At 43.7% G+C, this 16,174-nt stretch overlaps 1 protein-coding gene across 2 annotated transcripts; it reads left to right on the top strand.

The window, feature by feature from the left end:
* Positions 1 to 5,767: 5,767 nt before the first annotated feature.
* Positions 5,768 to 15,448, top strand: HAO2 (hydroxyacid oxidase 2). 2 transcript variants are annotated; one of them, XM_061454189.1, is made up of 9 exons: positions 5,829 to 5,902; positions 6,016 to 6,351; positions 7,627 to 7,678; positions 8,554 to 8,705; positions 9,499 to 9,782; positions 10,156 to 10,371; positions 12,100 to 12,258; positions 13,913 to 13,982; positions 15,277 to 15,448. In XM_061454189.1, the coding sequence occupies exons 2-9, from the start codon at positions 6,288 to 6,290 to the stop codon at positions 15,330 to 15,332; spliced, it is 1,053 nt and encodes a 350-aa protein (XP_061310173.1). In that variant the 5' UTR covers positions 5,829 to 5,902; positions 6,016 to 6,287; the 3' UTR covers positions 15,333 to 15,448. The 2 variants fall into 2 exon arrangements, with proteins under 2 accessions (XP_061310172.1, XP_061310173.1); XM_061454188.1 differs by lacking the exon at positions 6,016 to 6,351 and having other exon boundaries at positions 5,768 to 5,902; positions 7,526 to 7,678.
* The last annotated feature ends 726 nt before the right edge of the window (positions 15,449 to 16,174 follow it).

The raw sequence follows: 16,174 nt of genomic DNA, 5'->3' as shown, positions 1-16,174 counted from the left end.
TTTGGAATGGAGGGTTTTTTTTGACATCTATTTCCTCTGAACATTTGTAGCAAAAAATGAGAGTTCTTTACTAGGTGACTGATGTCTGGGGTTTGAGACTTCCATTATCCTTAGCCTGACATTTATCCTTTTGCGAAAAGAGATAAGGCTACTCCTTTGAAAAAGATGAGCAAAAGTGTTTGGCTCCTTTCTTTATCTCAGGATGGAATGGCACATCTGAAGAAATGAGTAAGGAACATCCTACTAAGTAATGAATACAAAACCAATCTCCTACCATTACAGCTGTAGAAACAGGAACGTATTGGCCTATTCTTTCTGCTTTGTTCCAGGTAAGGGCAGGAGAGGATTCTGCAGGAGGATCATGTCCTGTTTCTGGTGCTTTAATTCTGGAAGGATGTGGAACAGCTGGAGAGTCAGGGGACAGAACTGGGGATGACCAGAAGTCTAGAAAACATGGCTCAAGAGGAAAGGCTGGAGGAATTTGCATAGTTTGGTTTAGAAAAGAGACAATCGAGGGGGTGGCCATGCAATGATCTTTAAATATTTTAAAGACAGACATAAAGAGAAGAGGAGTGAATCTTTTTCTGTGTCCACTATGGGAAGGTAACAGCTTAAGTTATGGAAAGGGAGATCCAGGTGAAACATCTGTAAATGTTCCTTGTGTTGAGGGTAGTAAATCAATGAAACTGGTTTTCTTTGGAGGTCATGGCATCTCCACAAATGGACGTGGGCACAAGTGTGGCTGATTCTGATTTCAGGAAGAGGAGTGGACTTCCTGATGGCTTCTCCTCTGAGCCCTACTTTTCTGTTCCTCTATGGCAGCTATGCAATGGCAGATAAAGACTTAGCCCTCACTGATTCCCAAGTGGTGGTCATACAGCAGCAACACTGCTACTGCAGGTGGCAGTTACCAGGACTTTGCCCAGTTTATAAAGTGGAAGTGGGACAACGAGACCATAATGTTCTTCATCTTAGAGGGTGCAGGTCCCAGGTACCTCTTGTTTCTGTTTCTATTCTGCACTATGGATTTGAGTGAGCTGCTTCTTTTACTGACAGGGTACTATGGTCTTTAAAAACAAGGCAGAGAAGGGAAGAGAAAGCCTAGACAGTTGTGCCAGCCTAGCTGGCCTAGTAGGCCAGGTAAGGTTATGGTCAAAATAAACTGTAGCTGAACCTACATAAGGGTATGTTATGATTAATGTCATATCCAGCTGCCTCTGACCCCATGACTTTAACAGGAACAGTTGCACATGAAAATCAAGGGGAAAACTCAAAGCTGAGTCATGACTGAGCTCCTCTGCTGCTCCACCTTGTGTGAGCTCAGTGTCTTTGGAGGCAGCTTTGGCAGCTAGCAAGAACCAATCTGTGTTCTGGGAAGCACAGCATCTGTGCTTCTTCTTCCCTAACTTTTACTCACTTCATGCCCTTACCCCTATTTTGCACCTTGTACTTGTGCAGTTATTTGCTTGACAGTGATCATTGCTACATATCTGGGATGAGCAATGCCGTATGACTCTGGAACTTCTCTTTTGCACAGTTGTGTGCTCAGCCTGTGCCCCTGCTACCCTCCCTCCCTCCTACCTGCAGCCCATGACTCCTCCCACAACACTAACTGGGTCTCATGCGTCAAATCCTGATGTGATCTTTCTTCCCAAACTGTTGGCTTGATTCCAGCTGAACCAGTTCTGGACATATTAGCAAAGTAATGTCTGTTTTACAGCCAAGGGTGCAGAGCACAGAGGTGAGTACCAGTAAGGTGATCATGTCCAGAGCAGCTCTGAATGCTCAGAGACTGGAAGCAGGGATGCTGTGCCAATGCATTGTTACCAGCAATAAACTGGCTGTGGTCTAGCAGCCTCAGTGTTTCTTTCCACACCCAATCGCTTTTGCATCCATCAGTCTCACTGTGTTCTGTTGTTACCGGTTTAGCAGATCTTTGCTTGGTGCTCTGTGAGGCATGGTAGTTAAACTTCATCTGCTTCTGACCCTTTTTCTAATGCCGATGCAGATGTCAATCTGAGATTCAGCAACTTTGTTGGAAGGCTTGTAGTTAGGTGACATTGGCATGTCAGGTAAGCCAGAAGGAAAGGCTCGGAGATGGACATTTTAACACGTGTGACAGTACACAAGAGATGTGAGACTTTACTTTATATGATTGGACTTGCAAAGACACAGTACAGAGCTCCACTGCATGGTTCTGAGGAGTCATCTGCTAGCAGGAAACACTTGTCCTTTTTGAGACTCTAACGCTGGAGAGACATGAGACCCATTTTCCCAAAGGGCTCTGTAGCTATTTGCTGCTCCGCAGAGTAATGCTGCGAATAAACCAAGCTCTCTTCTGGGTTTTGGAGACAGAGGTGGTTAAATATCTGGTAGTGTCCTAGGGCTCTTTCTGCCCACTGTGGCACAGGCTGTCCCCTTCTGCTTTTCCCCAAACCTCTCTCCTTCTCTTGATTGTTCTATCCCCCTGAAGTCCTGTCATCCTGCCATGTCCCTGCCTGTTTTACTCCAATCTGCTCTGTCTCTGACCTTATCACCTCTGCATATCCCACCGTGCCTGTCCCTAGGTCCTGTCCAGCAGCTCCTCTTTAGAGCCATTATTTTTTAATTCATTCTCCCCTCTTCCTTAAGGATGAAACCAAACACCAGTGGCATGGGGCGGGGATGAGTGTGGGAGAGTGCAGGGTGGCCTGCTCTCTGCCCTGTGCTCCTATCTGAGGCTTTCAGAGTTGCTCTGACTGTGGGCAGAACCATGCTCTGTGCTAGTTAAGTCTTCAGTAAAGATAACATCTGGATTTCAGACAAGCTCTGCTGAGCATGTGCAAGCAGAGAGCAGTGATTTACAGCTAGGTCAGATCTGGCTGGATTTTCATATGGCCAGCAAGTACAGGCTGATGCCCCCAGGGATCAGCCCCCGCTCGTTTCAAAACCCTGCATGAAGCACTGAACTGCAGGGAAACCACTGTAAGACATTTCCAGCATGGGCCAACCACCATAGTTTTCAATAACCTCATTCTTGGATGTTGCTGACTGGCTTTCAGTGAAACGTTCCCAAAAAACTTCAGCCCAAAATTGAGGATGGAAAATTTCAGCCTAGAATGATTAAAATATGACAAAATTAAAAGCAACTGAAAATTGGATCTTATAATCTAAAGTGTTAGGCAATGTTAAATACAAGATCTGTTGCCATCTCCACCTATGATGAATGGCTATTTAAGTATTTAATTTTGGGAAAGCTTTCTTGCATGACTGACATGCAAGAAAAAAACATTTTCCTTCCAAACATGGGGCATGGGCCCAAGACAGACATCTGATAAGGAAAAACAATGGTTGCTGTACTCAAACTGTTACATGACCCGAGTTATTTACATTGCTTAGAGTTTACCAGATTCTTCACTGAAGCATTGTAAAGTCCCAGGCTGAACCCATGACATCGGTGCACCAGTGAGGTAAATGTCAGTTTGACTCATGGTGGTTTGGTTTGCCATCTGTGAGAAGGCAGTCAAAATATAACCCACCACAGTAATGAGCACTGTGATTCTAAGAGGAACTGGAGCACAGATTTACACAGGATCTTTGTGTTTGGGCTCATGAGCCTTTGACTATTCTTGTATTGAAAAATAAGCAACTGCAAAAGCCCAGCTATGCTGATCTGTGCAAAAATCAAGCTGTTGGCTGTGCTTGATGCTACCTGCAAGGCTGGAGCAGATGTGTGAGTATATCCTATATTGTTTTCTTCACTCTTCAAAAGGAGGCAGCAAGGCTTCCAGTGAAGTTTGTAGAAAGTACTTTTAAGTCTTATTGTACTCTAATGAAAAGTTGACCACTTTCTTTTCAAGTATATAGCAGGAGCTCCAGTAAAAGTTATTGTCTCTGTGGCAAATTCTGATTTCCTTAGAACTTTAGTGCTTCACAGCTAAATCCGTATTACCAGTATCCAAGAAAATACTCCTTACATAATGCCGAGAAGTCATTTCTACTTTGAATTGAGTCCGTGGCTGAAGGGAGAGAATATAGCTAGATGCAAAGTACAGTCTCTCAAAAGCCACAGCACAAAAGTAGAGATTTTCCCCCTCTCCTGATCCAAAATACAGTAGTCACAGTCTATTTTTAATTCATGTAAAATTATGATAACCATGAAACCATAAACTTTATGGTTTGGTGAGGAGGCTCCAATTTGAATCCCTCAAGTAAAGGAGTGCTGAGAGCAGCATAATGAGATATACAACAGGAGACCCTGCAGATAACTTGTAGGCTGAGATGAAGATCAGGCCAGACCAGATGTAGCTGCATTTATTGCTAGGCTCTACACCAGAAAATGTTAAGAATAAAACACAGGGAATGAAGATTTCCAAACATATTAGCAGGCACTCTTGGGACGTGATCATATCAGTTTTAAGGCCAAAGTGGCTGTCAGGCCATCAAGTACTGATTTTTTTATTGTGTTGTTACTAACATCACAGATGGATATATACGACCCAAAGCTGACATCTAGTGGACGGAGAATGAGAGCAGGATTTTCCTTCCCCTCGCAGGGATGCCAGACTTCGCTCTTCCCTTCAGAGGTGACCCGAAGGCTGTCTGCAGCACGGGCAGCAAAGCGAACCAAGGAGTTCATGAGCACTCCAGCTATGTGTCACCTTGTCTTCTGAGTGACACCCGTATCCATAGCTAGATGCCAGAATCAGGCTTCACAGTGCTGATGGAGAGCATGAGCCCTGAAGGCTGAAGTCTGAAGAGTTTCAAAAGCAATTGTATGGATGGTCGTGCCTGGCACAGTTTGGGCAGAGCCTCATGAATACACCCAACAGAAGAATATGTGTCAGTGACCTAGGATTTCTTCAGTCCTGGATCAGATCAGCCTCTTGGACACAAGGTCCTGAGGCTGAAGCTCTGTTCAGCTTCCAGCTCTTTCCCAGTCCTTTGGCTCACTCACTTGCCCAGCTTGGATGGGGAGAGCAATAATCCTGGTAAGAGTTTGGGAATGTTTTCAGGAGTTTCTGCCTCACCCTCTGCAGCTGGTATCATACGTTTATGAGAAAAATACGTTCATTGTCTGTTAGTAAAAATCAAAGTTTCAAGCTCTCATGGAAAATTTGAAAACATGAACCCTAAAAACTAAGAAAAACAAAAGTCAAATAAAACCGTCCAGTGTTTGATTTTCATATCTTGCAAATTTAAGCCAATGTCATAAATCTGTTGTCACCTCAGTCCCGGTTTGTAATGCTTAGCAGGAGAAAAGGAGGTAAGCTAAGAGAAGTCTCACCAAGCACAGGAAAGGGAGAGGATGGGTGGTCCTGATGGGAGAGGACTGGTTGGGGAGCCAAAGGAGGGAATCTGCAAGCTCAGTGGGAGAGAAACTGAATCATGAGAGCACTCGTGGTCCTTTAAAAATGGCAGAAGACAAGAGGGTACCTCATTTGCTCGTATACTATAGGAAGAAAAACGCCTCCTCCACAAATGGTGGTAACGATTCAAGGCTCTGCAGCTGTGGGCTGTAGCAACTCACACTGCCTGTGGATCATCATTTTGGTGGGATTTGTAACCCATTCAGCAGCAAGTTACCAACAGTGTAGAAATGCAGTCAAACCCACTGAAATCCTGCTGCTTCCCTAAAGGAACACACAGGCTTCAGCCACTGCTAAGGAGCACAGCTCCAGTGCTGCTGACAAGTCGATGCATGTTTTTGGAAGGAATTTTTAATCACCTGATAGCAAAACAAAGCCAGTGTTATACAAACAGTACAAAGTTGACTGCAGGGTTGAGCTTTAATCTCTGGTGGTTGCTTATTGACTCCGTTAAAAACAGCAGCTACTCAGCGAAAAGAGCTCTTCTACATCCTGTTTGCAGGTGAATTTGAAGGAGAGGATCTTACCACCTGCAGCTCTCTCTGAAATCCACAGTAAGTCTGAGCTTAAATCTGAATTGAGAGATGATGAGGTCTGGGCCTGGGTTCTTTAAATTTCCCATTTATTTGCCATGAGAGGACTTGGTTTATCTTTTTCTGATTGCCAGCTTTGACCTTCCTAGCAGTTGGAACAGCAGAAGTCATGATATGTGGTTTATGGTATATCATGATGCATGATATACAAAAACTTGTGCTGTCAGCAGTGCTTGATGTCTTGAAGGCATACAGAGAGGGTTTGGGATATTTTTATCACCTACTACCTAATGCCTGTCGGAGGAGACAAAACGCTACGGAAGAGAGTCACATTTCTTCATCTTCCAGAGGGCCCCTCAGTTTGGGTTCTTTCCTAGCTGAGAATCAAGAACCCTGATTTTCAAGCATGTACAAAGAGACCTCAGTCAGTGAGACATACCCATGTCTGCAGTTTGACAGGTTGGATCTGTGTACATAACATCTGTGTATGTAACATGTGTTCTGTGCCAGAAGTGCACAACTCTGGACACATGGAACAGGTTCTGGTTCCCTTGCAACCCCTGCTAATCAGAGGTGGGAGGCTAACCCTGAAATCTTGGATATTTACTTCTTCCTGGACATTTTTAAGGGGTTCAACCAAACCACACTGGTTTAAACCATCATGTTTTCAGACACTCTGCGCAATGCCCGTTTTAATCCGAGCTGTGGAAGTCATTGCAACAAGCGATTTAGCAAATTGATTTTGCCTGTGCTTTGTACATGTTGCCTCACACACGGGCATGGTTGGCCAAAACATTCATTTGCATAGTTTTTAGGCCTGCTTCGTTCAAAAGCATCGGGGTGCAGGCACTTATGTTGGTTTATTTGGACATTTGGGTCACCCAATGCCACTTCTGTTCCCTGAGAGGTTGAGGACTTTAGAACCATGTTTCCTGTTGTGGAATTTGCTTTTTGACAGTGTTTTCTCCTAGTCTGCCCAAATTCTGTATGCTCCTTTTTCAGTATGTATCAGCGCTCCAATATGTAATACAAACACCCAGAAGGTATTTGCTACAATAGAGAAATGAAGATCTGTAGAAAATGCTTTGTTTTTCCACAGCACTGGCCTTGACAATGACTTGCACTCAGAGTCTGGGCATACTTTTACAATGTGCTCATGCTGGAGCAGGCTAGATGCAGACACTCTATTTACTTGCTTTCAGATTTCATGAGCTTGAATTTAGTCACTGTGCTCTATAACAAGTTGTTCAGTCAGGGAGGCATCCTAAGGGGTAATCCAGCAAAGGATATTCTGGGACAACCTTTGAGGAGAATTAGTGGAACAAATAGCCCAGCTAGTTTTAAGATGGGATTTCTGACAGAATTACAGAATTGCTGTGTCTTAAAATAGCAGAGGACCTAACACAGAGAGCATAAAGAGGGTCACAAAGATTCAAGCTTCTTCCTAGTCTTATGGCTACCTCTGCAAGTTTTCCTCATACTAGGGGAGAGGATGCATGGCTAGATAGACTGAGACGACCTCTCAGCAACTTTTCTATGAGGCAAATGGGTCCGAGGTTTGCATTAAGTGACATTAGAGCCCCTGGAAGAGAGAAGGAGAGATGAAGAATCTAACTTCTGCTCCATGTTACTCTTTTCTTGAAGGTTTCCAGAGCTTCTCTTGGCAATGGCTATGGTGTGTCTTTCAGACTTTGAAGTTTATGCTAAAAAGCATCTACCCAAGATTGCTTGGGATTTTTTTGCAGCTGGAGCAGATGACTGTAGCACCCGAGATGAAAACATCCTGGCATATAAAAGGTAATGTGAGGAGGAAATGTTGTACTAGAAGCTTTAAAATTATGTTTTTTTGTGCAAGTGTTAGGGCTTCACAAGTAAAACACCTAACACCTTGTGGTTTCAGGGTGGCCCTGAAGCAAAATGCACTTACCGGAATGACATACAGAATATACTCTGACACTAGGCTGAAAATGACAGGTTGTATAAGGTGTAAAAGATGCTGAGGTTCAGACAAACAAACAGTAGGGTATGGTATGGTATGGTATGGTATGGTATGGTATGGTATGGTATGGTATGGTATGGTATGGTATGGTGTGTGTGGTGTGGTTGTGGTGTGGCGTGGTGTGGCATGGCATGGGACAGCATGGCAGGACAGGAAAGAGGATGAATAGGTGTAATAGAATTAGGTGTAATCAGGAGCATCCCCTAAACAGCAGGAAGCCTACCTGTAAGTAGGATGGAACTTAGGGAATGTGCTGCAGAGAGTGAGAGCAAGCACATTGTACAGTGATGACAGACGTATGAACAGTGGGGTGGAAGGCCTGAGTCTTGGCTGTGACCTGGGCTGGGCTGCAAGTCAAAGGAATCTGTGAGATGGACAGTGGGAGAACAAGACCCAGTGAGCTGAGGTGGGAAATGCAAAAATGATGTGATGTGGTCGGTAAGCAGGAGTGTGAGGTTAAAGAAAAGTGAGGGTGGCTGAAGGCTGAACTACTGGCTGAATTGATGTCTAAAAGCAAAGAGAAAAGACAAAGAGCCTTGGTTATATGATGTTTTCTTTGTTGGCTCAGGTTCCTGCATTGCAACAGGTAAATGAAGACCTGGTTTCCATGAAACTTCAGAAATGCCACTGAACAGCCATTATCCTGAAGGGTGGGGTTTTTTTTGCATTACAGAATTCGTTTCCGGCCACGTATGCTGCGGGATGTATCCGTGATGGACATTAGGACTAAGCTCCTGGGGACTGAAATCAGCTTTCCTGTAGGGATCGCCCCTACTGGCTTCCATCAGCTAGCATGGCCTGATGGAGAGAAAAGCACAGCCAGAGGTACTCTTCTGCTTCATTGTCATGTACCAAAAATGGGTTTCTGGAAAAAGCCTCAAGAAGCTGTTAGGATGACCTGAAGTATGTCTGAACAGACTCTCCAGGCTTGAAGGGGCAAACTCCTTTTCCACTTTCTGACACCCCTTTTCATGGGTAGCCCACTGGGCCTGGTGACACAGAGTGCATGGGAAGCTGTTTAGACATTGCTTTTATGCTCCAGCTACCACTGTTGTGAGATCCGCCTTGCTGAGGCTGCTGCAAACTTAAGGCAGAAGCAGTGGACACATTTCTGACTTACATGAAGAGCCATAAGAGGTTGTTAGTCCTGGGGGCTCTAGATAGCATGTAAATATGGTGGATAGGACTCAGCCTGTAAATTCCTTGTTATTGGTTAAGAGCAGTGTCTGCATTGGAGAAAGGGATAACCTCTCTTCCCAATTCCTGTGGCAGATTTGGAGGCTGACCCCTAGAAATGTTGGCTTGTTTTTTTTTCCTGTATGTGTTTCCATCTCCAGTGAGTGCCTTTGACATGCATTCCTACAAGGACACAGTCATAAAGATAAAGCTGATGCTTTTAAAATAAACAGTTGCAAAATGAAAGCACCACTTGGCAACTTACATCCCTTATCACTTTCTCAACCATGATCCTACAACAGCGCGTAGTAAAATGGCCATTTTTAACCCTGGGGGATAACTGCCAATTAGTCTCTGTAAGCAGGACATAATTTTGTACCTGCTATCTGGCAAGACTGTTCAAATAATTTTGGTTCTGATTGTTCTCCAATGCTTTCCAAAGCGGCCGCAGCGATGAATACCTGTTACATCGCCAGCACGTACTCCACCTGTACGTTGGAAGAGATAGCTGCGGCTGCCCCCCGTGGCATCCGATGGTTCCAGCTCTACATCCACCGCAACAGGGGAGTTTCCCAGCAGCTGGTCCAACAGGCAGAGGCCTTGGGCTTCCAGGGCCTTGTCCTCACCGCAGATCTGCCCTACACGGGCAAAAGACGTGATGATATCCGCAATGGTTTCCGCCTTCCTCCCCACATGAAACTGAAGAACTTGGAAGGAGCCTTTGAGGTTTGTAAAATGAGCCTGTCCTTTCATTCACTGTGCTTATGTGTACCACATGAGACAAAAAAGCCCCACCAGATAACTGCTGTTTTGGCGTCTGCTGTATCCAGGATGTATCTTCTCCCTTTCTGGTTCTCCAGTGTCCTGGCTTGACCTCCTGCCAGCCTGGCTTCAGGCTCCAAAATCCCAGTCCAGCTGCCTTAGAAACACTGATCTCCATCCCCACTGTAATTATTCTCTTCTGGAGACATGTGCTTTCTGGAGCTGGTGAACATATCTGTTAGCAAGTTTAATTAATCTGTTTCATGGCAGGGAAAGACTCTAAGGGGCCTCTGTATTGCTACAGTTCATGAGGTTTCCTTCTGTCCTATGGCTGTAGGGGGATGACTGTTCTGAGTATGGACTGCCACCCAACAGCTTGGATCCTTCAGTAACCTGGAATGATATCTACTGGTTGCGGAGCCTGACCCGCCTGCCCATCATCATCAAAGGCATCTTGACAAAAGAAGATGCAGAGCTGGCAGTGAGACATGGGGTTCAGGGAATTATTGTGTCCAATCATGGTGGAAGGCAACTGGATGGAGGACCTGCCACTGTAAGTGAGAGAACAGATGTCCCATGAGTGTTTACTGTACGCGTATTTGTGCTAATGTGGATATCTCTACGCTTGTCTTTGTTTTTATGCTTTTGGTGGTGGACTTGTGTGTTCATTGTGTGGCTATGGATGTGTGCAGATGTGCTTTAGCTTTAAACTGGTAAGATGCATGCTTTGGCATGTGCTACCACTGAAGTGTTTTCTCAGCTTCTTGAGAGGGTCCTGTGAGCAGCACTGAACCCACACAGCTGCAGATAAACTAATGGTCGAAGTTAGTAATAGTTTTCTGCCGATGTCTTCAGTAGCCGGTGCAGTGAATAAATACTCTTTGTGCACTGCAGCAAAAATAAAATGAAGCTTTGGAACCAAAAATGTACAAATGAGAGCAGAATGTATTCTCGTTATTCACATCTGCCAAAACACGCACAAACAATGCAGCTAGATTGAGGGAGACGTCTGCTTGCGTATTTACAGACTCAAGTTTAAATGGGAATTTGTTGACTTTCATGAGCCAGAAAAAGAATAACTTATCTGAAGAAAGTCATCTGTACAAAGAAATCATGGGTTGTTTGGACATACGCATGCTTCACTGGTTTAATTTGCCTTCTGTCACTCTTCTCAGTTGTTCTTATTTTACATTGCAGTTTCTTACGGACTTTCTCTTCTTTATTTTCCTCTGTCAATTCTCTTTTATTCTATGTCAAGACTGACAATAATGAATTAAGAATGTATTAATCTAAATGCTAAGGACATAATAATGGAAATGGCATACACATTGAAGTGCTCTTCTATCTTCGAAGTTTCTTTACATATATGGACAAACCAGTACATATGTAGCTCAGCTGTGCTACTTCTCTGGTACCAACCTTGGCAGCAGAAGCTATTGTCCCTTCTCCTGCTGAGCTGCTCCTGGAAAATTTCAGCCCGAAAGTTTTCAATCTGAAATCCTAAAAAAATTAGGACTGTTTGGAAAAATCTACCCAGTAATCATAGTTATAGCTGCTCTGACTAACAAAGATGAAAAGAAGGCAGAAGAGTATCAAACACTGCAGAAAAGGGTTTGTTGTGAAGTAGAGTTATTTATGTCTAGTGCAATGTTCTGTCACTGGTTACACTGCCTTTGGGACCAGAGCTACCATTTCTGTGTGGTACTGCCCTGTACTACCGGCCTGGCATTGCACTGTGCTCTACCAAAAAGGATCCTTAGAGAATCAGGAGACAGCCTGGAGGAAGTGTTACATTGACCATACCACATAGCAAATGAAATCCTTCATAGATGACTTAGGGGTTTGAGGCTTTTGACATGTGGTTACCAGGATTAGAATGAAATGTAAGCAGCAGGGTGAAGTTTGACATCAGTTTCTTTTACAGACATTTGCATCATTCATCATCGTCTCAAATGAAAGTAAGATATTAAAGAACATTATTTCCCTAGAAATTTATTTTCTAAATCTTTCAGGAAGAAACTGAAAAAAAAGTTGTTTTTTTCACTTATCAGAAGTGCTAGCAAAGAATATCAGTATAAGCAAAGCACTGGAAAATGAAACTCACTATCTGGCAAAGAGGACAGGGAACTGCACTTTATTCTACAGCTTTTGGTGCTGAGCTATTTGTGATGCACATTTAATTTCCAGCAGGTATGCTATCCAGCATTCCTCTTTGGAATATCTCCTCTTTCTCTTGGAATTAAAAGCTGGCCTCAAAATGAGAGTGGCTGCTTCTTTGCAGATTGATGCTCTGGTTGAGGTTGTGGATGCAGTACAAGGCAAAATCGAAGTCTATTTAGATGGTGGAATACGAAAAGGAAGTGATGTATTAAAAGCACTGGCACTGGGAGCAAAATGCGTCTTTATTGGAAGACCAGCTTTATGGGGTTTGGCTTACAAGGTAAGGAGCTTTGATTTTGTATGTCTGCTTCTCATACTCTCCAACACCCTGTTGTTATAAAGATAGTTTTCAGCAATGAAGGACCTACTCTTTTGTTTTGCTGAATTTTAAGTGGAAACATGCCAAATTTTTAATCAAACCCACACATTTTCTGTCCTTTAAAAATACCACTGAATTTTACAGTTTCACATGTGATTTTTGAAGCTGATAATACTGTTTTGTGGGACTTTCTTGGGGTTGTAGTTTGGTGCTAAAATACTGTAGGCCTTAGGACCATCAGTGCTTCGGAAAATTAGAGGCAGGCTTATTTGCTACATAGATCAGTCTGATAACAATCTACGGTTTCGATACAGCAGTTTCACAGCCATGTTGAGAATTCTTCAGAAATCCATCCAGAACTCCATCCCACTGATGTCTGTAACCTTTTGAACAAGACCGAGCACAACCGTGTCCTGTAGGTGCCTGAGCCACTGCTCAAGCTTTGCTCTTCCTGACATCATCTTTCTATGATCCAGAGTCACAAATTAGGCCTCTGATGCAGATGGTTAACATAATATAATTAATATTAAAATGTAATTATACCAGTTGTTTGCTTTGCTACATTTTTCATTTTTAGCTCCTAGATTGGAGCTTTCATCTAAAGAAAAGAAATACTTATTTTTATGGTCTAGAAATAGTTCTTATCTTTTAAATGAGACTCCTGTCCAGTGGTGTGATTGCTGTGGGTTCCAGTAGCTAGGCTTTGAGAAAGAAATCACCTATATCTTCTGAGAAACGTGGGTAAGTTGGCAGCACTGTTCTGTTGCCAGCAGAGAAAAAGGGCCTGACATGAAAAGGGTGTTGCTGTGAGTTGCCTGCTTTTTTCTACAGTGCATACAGGAAGGAGATGATGGGTTTTTGAGCTCAGCCATAGAGAAGAATATCCTAAACATTGCAACACATCCTATCTCAGTGGCATTACCCTAGAGCGCAAGAGAGGAAGGGCATGAGCAAGCACTGACATTGGCTGCTCCCAAAGCATTCGTTATTGCAAGAAATTAAGGAAAAAAAAATAAGGAAAAAAAAAGACAAAAGAAAGAATTCTCCAGTAGTAAGATCAAAACCATAGGTACGTTTTATAGGATTTTGAGCTTCTTGGTGTCACTTGCTCAGAGGAAAACACACAGTGTACTCTTTTTAAAGATTCAGTCTGGTGTTTGAGTAAACTGAAGTTTTTTAAGCTGTTCCATATTTAAAACTCTCATTACTGTCAGCATTAGAAGTCTTGACATTTTAAAACAAGCCCATTGGTGGGGGTTAACTAAAACCTAAGAAAAAAACACCAAACAAAAAAAAAGCTAGAAAATGTCAGCAGTGAAAACCAGCTTTGTTTTCTTTCCCTGCTCATAGAATCTTAGAATCACAGAATGGTTTGGGTTGGAAAGAACCTTAAGATCATCCAGTTCCAACCCCCCTGCCATGAGAGGAAAAGCATCTAAATTAATCTGGGAGGAACTGAGCACATCCATCATACCATTTTAATCATTCATCTGTATGAGAGACTGGAATTGGCATGGATTGAAAGGACTGTCCCAGCTCTCACAGAGCAAGCATCCTGCTGTATTGCTCTGTGCCAGTGCTCCATTTACCCTGATTGCTTTCTCTGTTGGAGCAGGGTGAAGAGGGGCTTCAAGATGTGCTGCGGATTTTGCAGGATGAGTTTCGTTTGTCAATGGCCTTAGCTGGTAAGCATTTGGCAGGTTGCTTGTAATTGCTGATACAGAGGTTTCTGCATGCCAGCCATCTCAAATCTGATGGATGGGTCACAAAAAGGGAATCCACATGAACTGTGCTGGTTCTAGTTGCTATATTTAAGATGATTCTTTGCTTCCTATGAAACCATTTGGCAATTCAGGTGCTCTAGCAATGAAGCTTGCAAGGAGAAAGTTCAAGCAGCTTTCTTACCCCAACCAAAGAGATGCAAAACTGTTACTGGAGTTGAGCAAAACGTGGAATTTCTGTTCTGCTGGTAATTGCAGCATGTGTTTTTCAGTATTTAATTTAACGTTTACCAGGGTAAAATGCAACCAAATTTCTTTCTGCATGGAAAGTTCAGGAAAAATGGATGCAATTTTTTCTCTGTGTATTAGAGAACACAGTCTGTTGGTGCAGGTTCTAATCTCTACATCATGCGTCCCTTAAAATCCCCTGTGTCTCTTCAAGCTTTTACTGTTTCTCCTCATTCTGCATTTCTCACTTTCTGCTCCTACCCGTAGCTGTGACATTTGACCCCCTCACTGAACAGCAAATTTACACAGCCCAGTGTAAACTCCAGTTTCATACATGAACAAGTACAATGTGCAGATCCAGTGCAGAAGTATTCAGACATCAGCAAAGGATCTTATTCCACTTCAGATCATGTTTTATTCCACTTCAGATCATGTTTTAAAGGTTTTCATGTTCTAGCAACCCTGAACTCAAGTGGATAGAAACGTTGACTGGGAGACTGGAACTGAAATCCCATTGAGCATTTCTTAACAGGCTGGGTTTTTGGGGTTACTTTTTCAACTATAAAGATTCTTACAAGTTTGGGTTTTTTGCAGATTCTTTCATACTTCTTTAGATGCAAAAGGGCACCAAACTCTGCAAGTGTAGCAGGCTGGGACCTTCTTGGCAGTGCTGTGAAATTCCACCCAGATTTGACCAACTGAAATAGCAAATCTCTACCTCTGGCCGCTTGACACAGAACAATCCCTGTGTCTCCTCTGTTTACCTTTCACTTCTGGATGGATCAGACGGCTTCCTGCTCAGCTTGTTATAAGGAGCCTTTTTATTTCAAGTTTCATACTGTTGTTGTGCAGGAAGCCCAATGCCTAACCTCAAGGCTGAAGATGCCATTGAGGAGTAGGGCTCTGCTGAGGGAGCTATTGAAGTACTAATCCATCCCCAAATGGCTCATACAAGACTGGAGTGGGGGCCTTCCAAGTTCCACCCACAGACCTTCCTCTTTCACCAGGATGTTTCCTTTCTCTATTTCAGGCTGTGCCAGCATCTCAGAGATTGGTCGACACCTAGTTCAGTTCCCAAAGCTGTGAAGGGCCTCCTGCAATGCCCATCAAACAAAGGTGCTTCACGCTGGGGTCCCAACCAGATTGAAGAGAGAAAAAGGAGGTGCAGACATCAGATGTGTAAAAACTATCGGATATGGCCTGCAGGAGGAGACAGGGAAAGGCTCCGTGTTGCAAAGGCTCTCCTTTGCTTTTACTGAGATCAACGAGTTCTTCAACACCTTGAGTAATTGTTACTTGCTTTAATACATTTTCTTTAAACCAGATGTTTTGTGGCATTACCTGTATTGGGCCTTACTCCCAAGCTCTGTTGCAACAGCCAGACATGGAAAACTATGTCCCTTGATATAGAATATCCTCCTAGTCCCTTCTCCCCTTTCAGATCAGCATGTATTTTGATGCCTGTACACATGGTTAATTCTGCATGCCCCTGGGAGGAAGAGGCAGGGAAGATTTTGCCGGCCAGGATTGTGCGAGTGTGATGCTGCAGGGATCACTACCATGGGGAACTGCTACAGAGCTGTGCATGTGCATCCTGGGGCAAATAATAAAGCTCTCTTCAGGTGAGGTTCTGAGGGCAAGCCATGCCCTGTGGCAGAGTACCACTTCTGGGGCAAAGAGGCAGCTCACAGTGGGGCAGACACCCCAGTGCCCACTTCCCTGCCATGTGCTGGAGGAGCCACGTTATCAAGAAGTGACCTTCTGTAGAAGCCCTGCTTTCAATTTGCCTTAACGAGGTAGAAGATTGAGCCCTGTTGGCTCACTCTGTTTAGACCTGAATTTCTCAAAGAGATAACAGTGTCTGTAGTGATCTTTCAGAGGCCTTCACATTGAGGCCTTCCCTCTGCTCCAGTAATAACAATCCTTGC

The sequence above is a fragment of the Pezoporus flaviventris genome, unplaced genomic scaffold (genome assembly GCF_033815535.1).
Source record: "Pezoporus flaviventris isolate CSIRO_AGI_PZ_B2104156 unplaced genomic scaffold, CSIRO_AGI_Pfla_v1 ptg000015l, whole genome shotgun sequence".
Taxonomy (NCBI): Eukaryota; Metazoa; Chordata; class Aves; order Psittaciformes; family Psittacidae; genus Pezoporus; species Pezoporus flaviventris.
Note: the sequence above shows the minus strand (reverse complement) of the source record. Positions and strands in the feature narration are given on the sequence as shown.

What these genes read in the sequence shown, in the direction of transcription:
- HAO2 (XM_061454188.1), top strand. Translation starts at nt 7,548, where the DNA reads ATGGCTATGGTGTGTCTTTCAGACTTTGAAGTTTATGCTAAAAAGCAT. An exon ending in AACATCCTGGCATATAAAAG is followed by an intron (nt 7,679 to 8,553) that starts GTAATGTGAGGA and finishes TTTGCATTACAG; the next exon opens with AATTCGTTTCCGGCCACGTA. An exon ending in TTTGTCAATGGCCTTAGCTG is followed by an intron (nt 13,983 to 15,276) that starts GTAAGCATTTGG and finishes TCTCTATTTCAG; the next exon opens with GCTGTGCCAGCATCTCAGAG.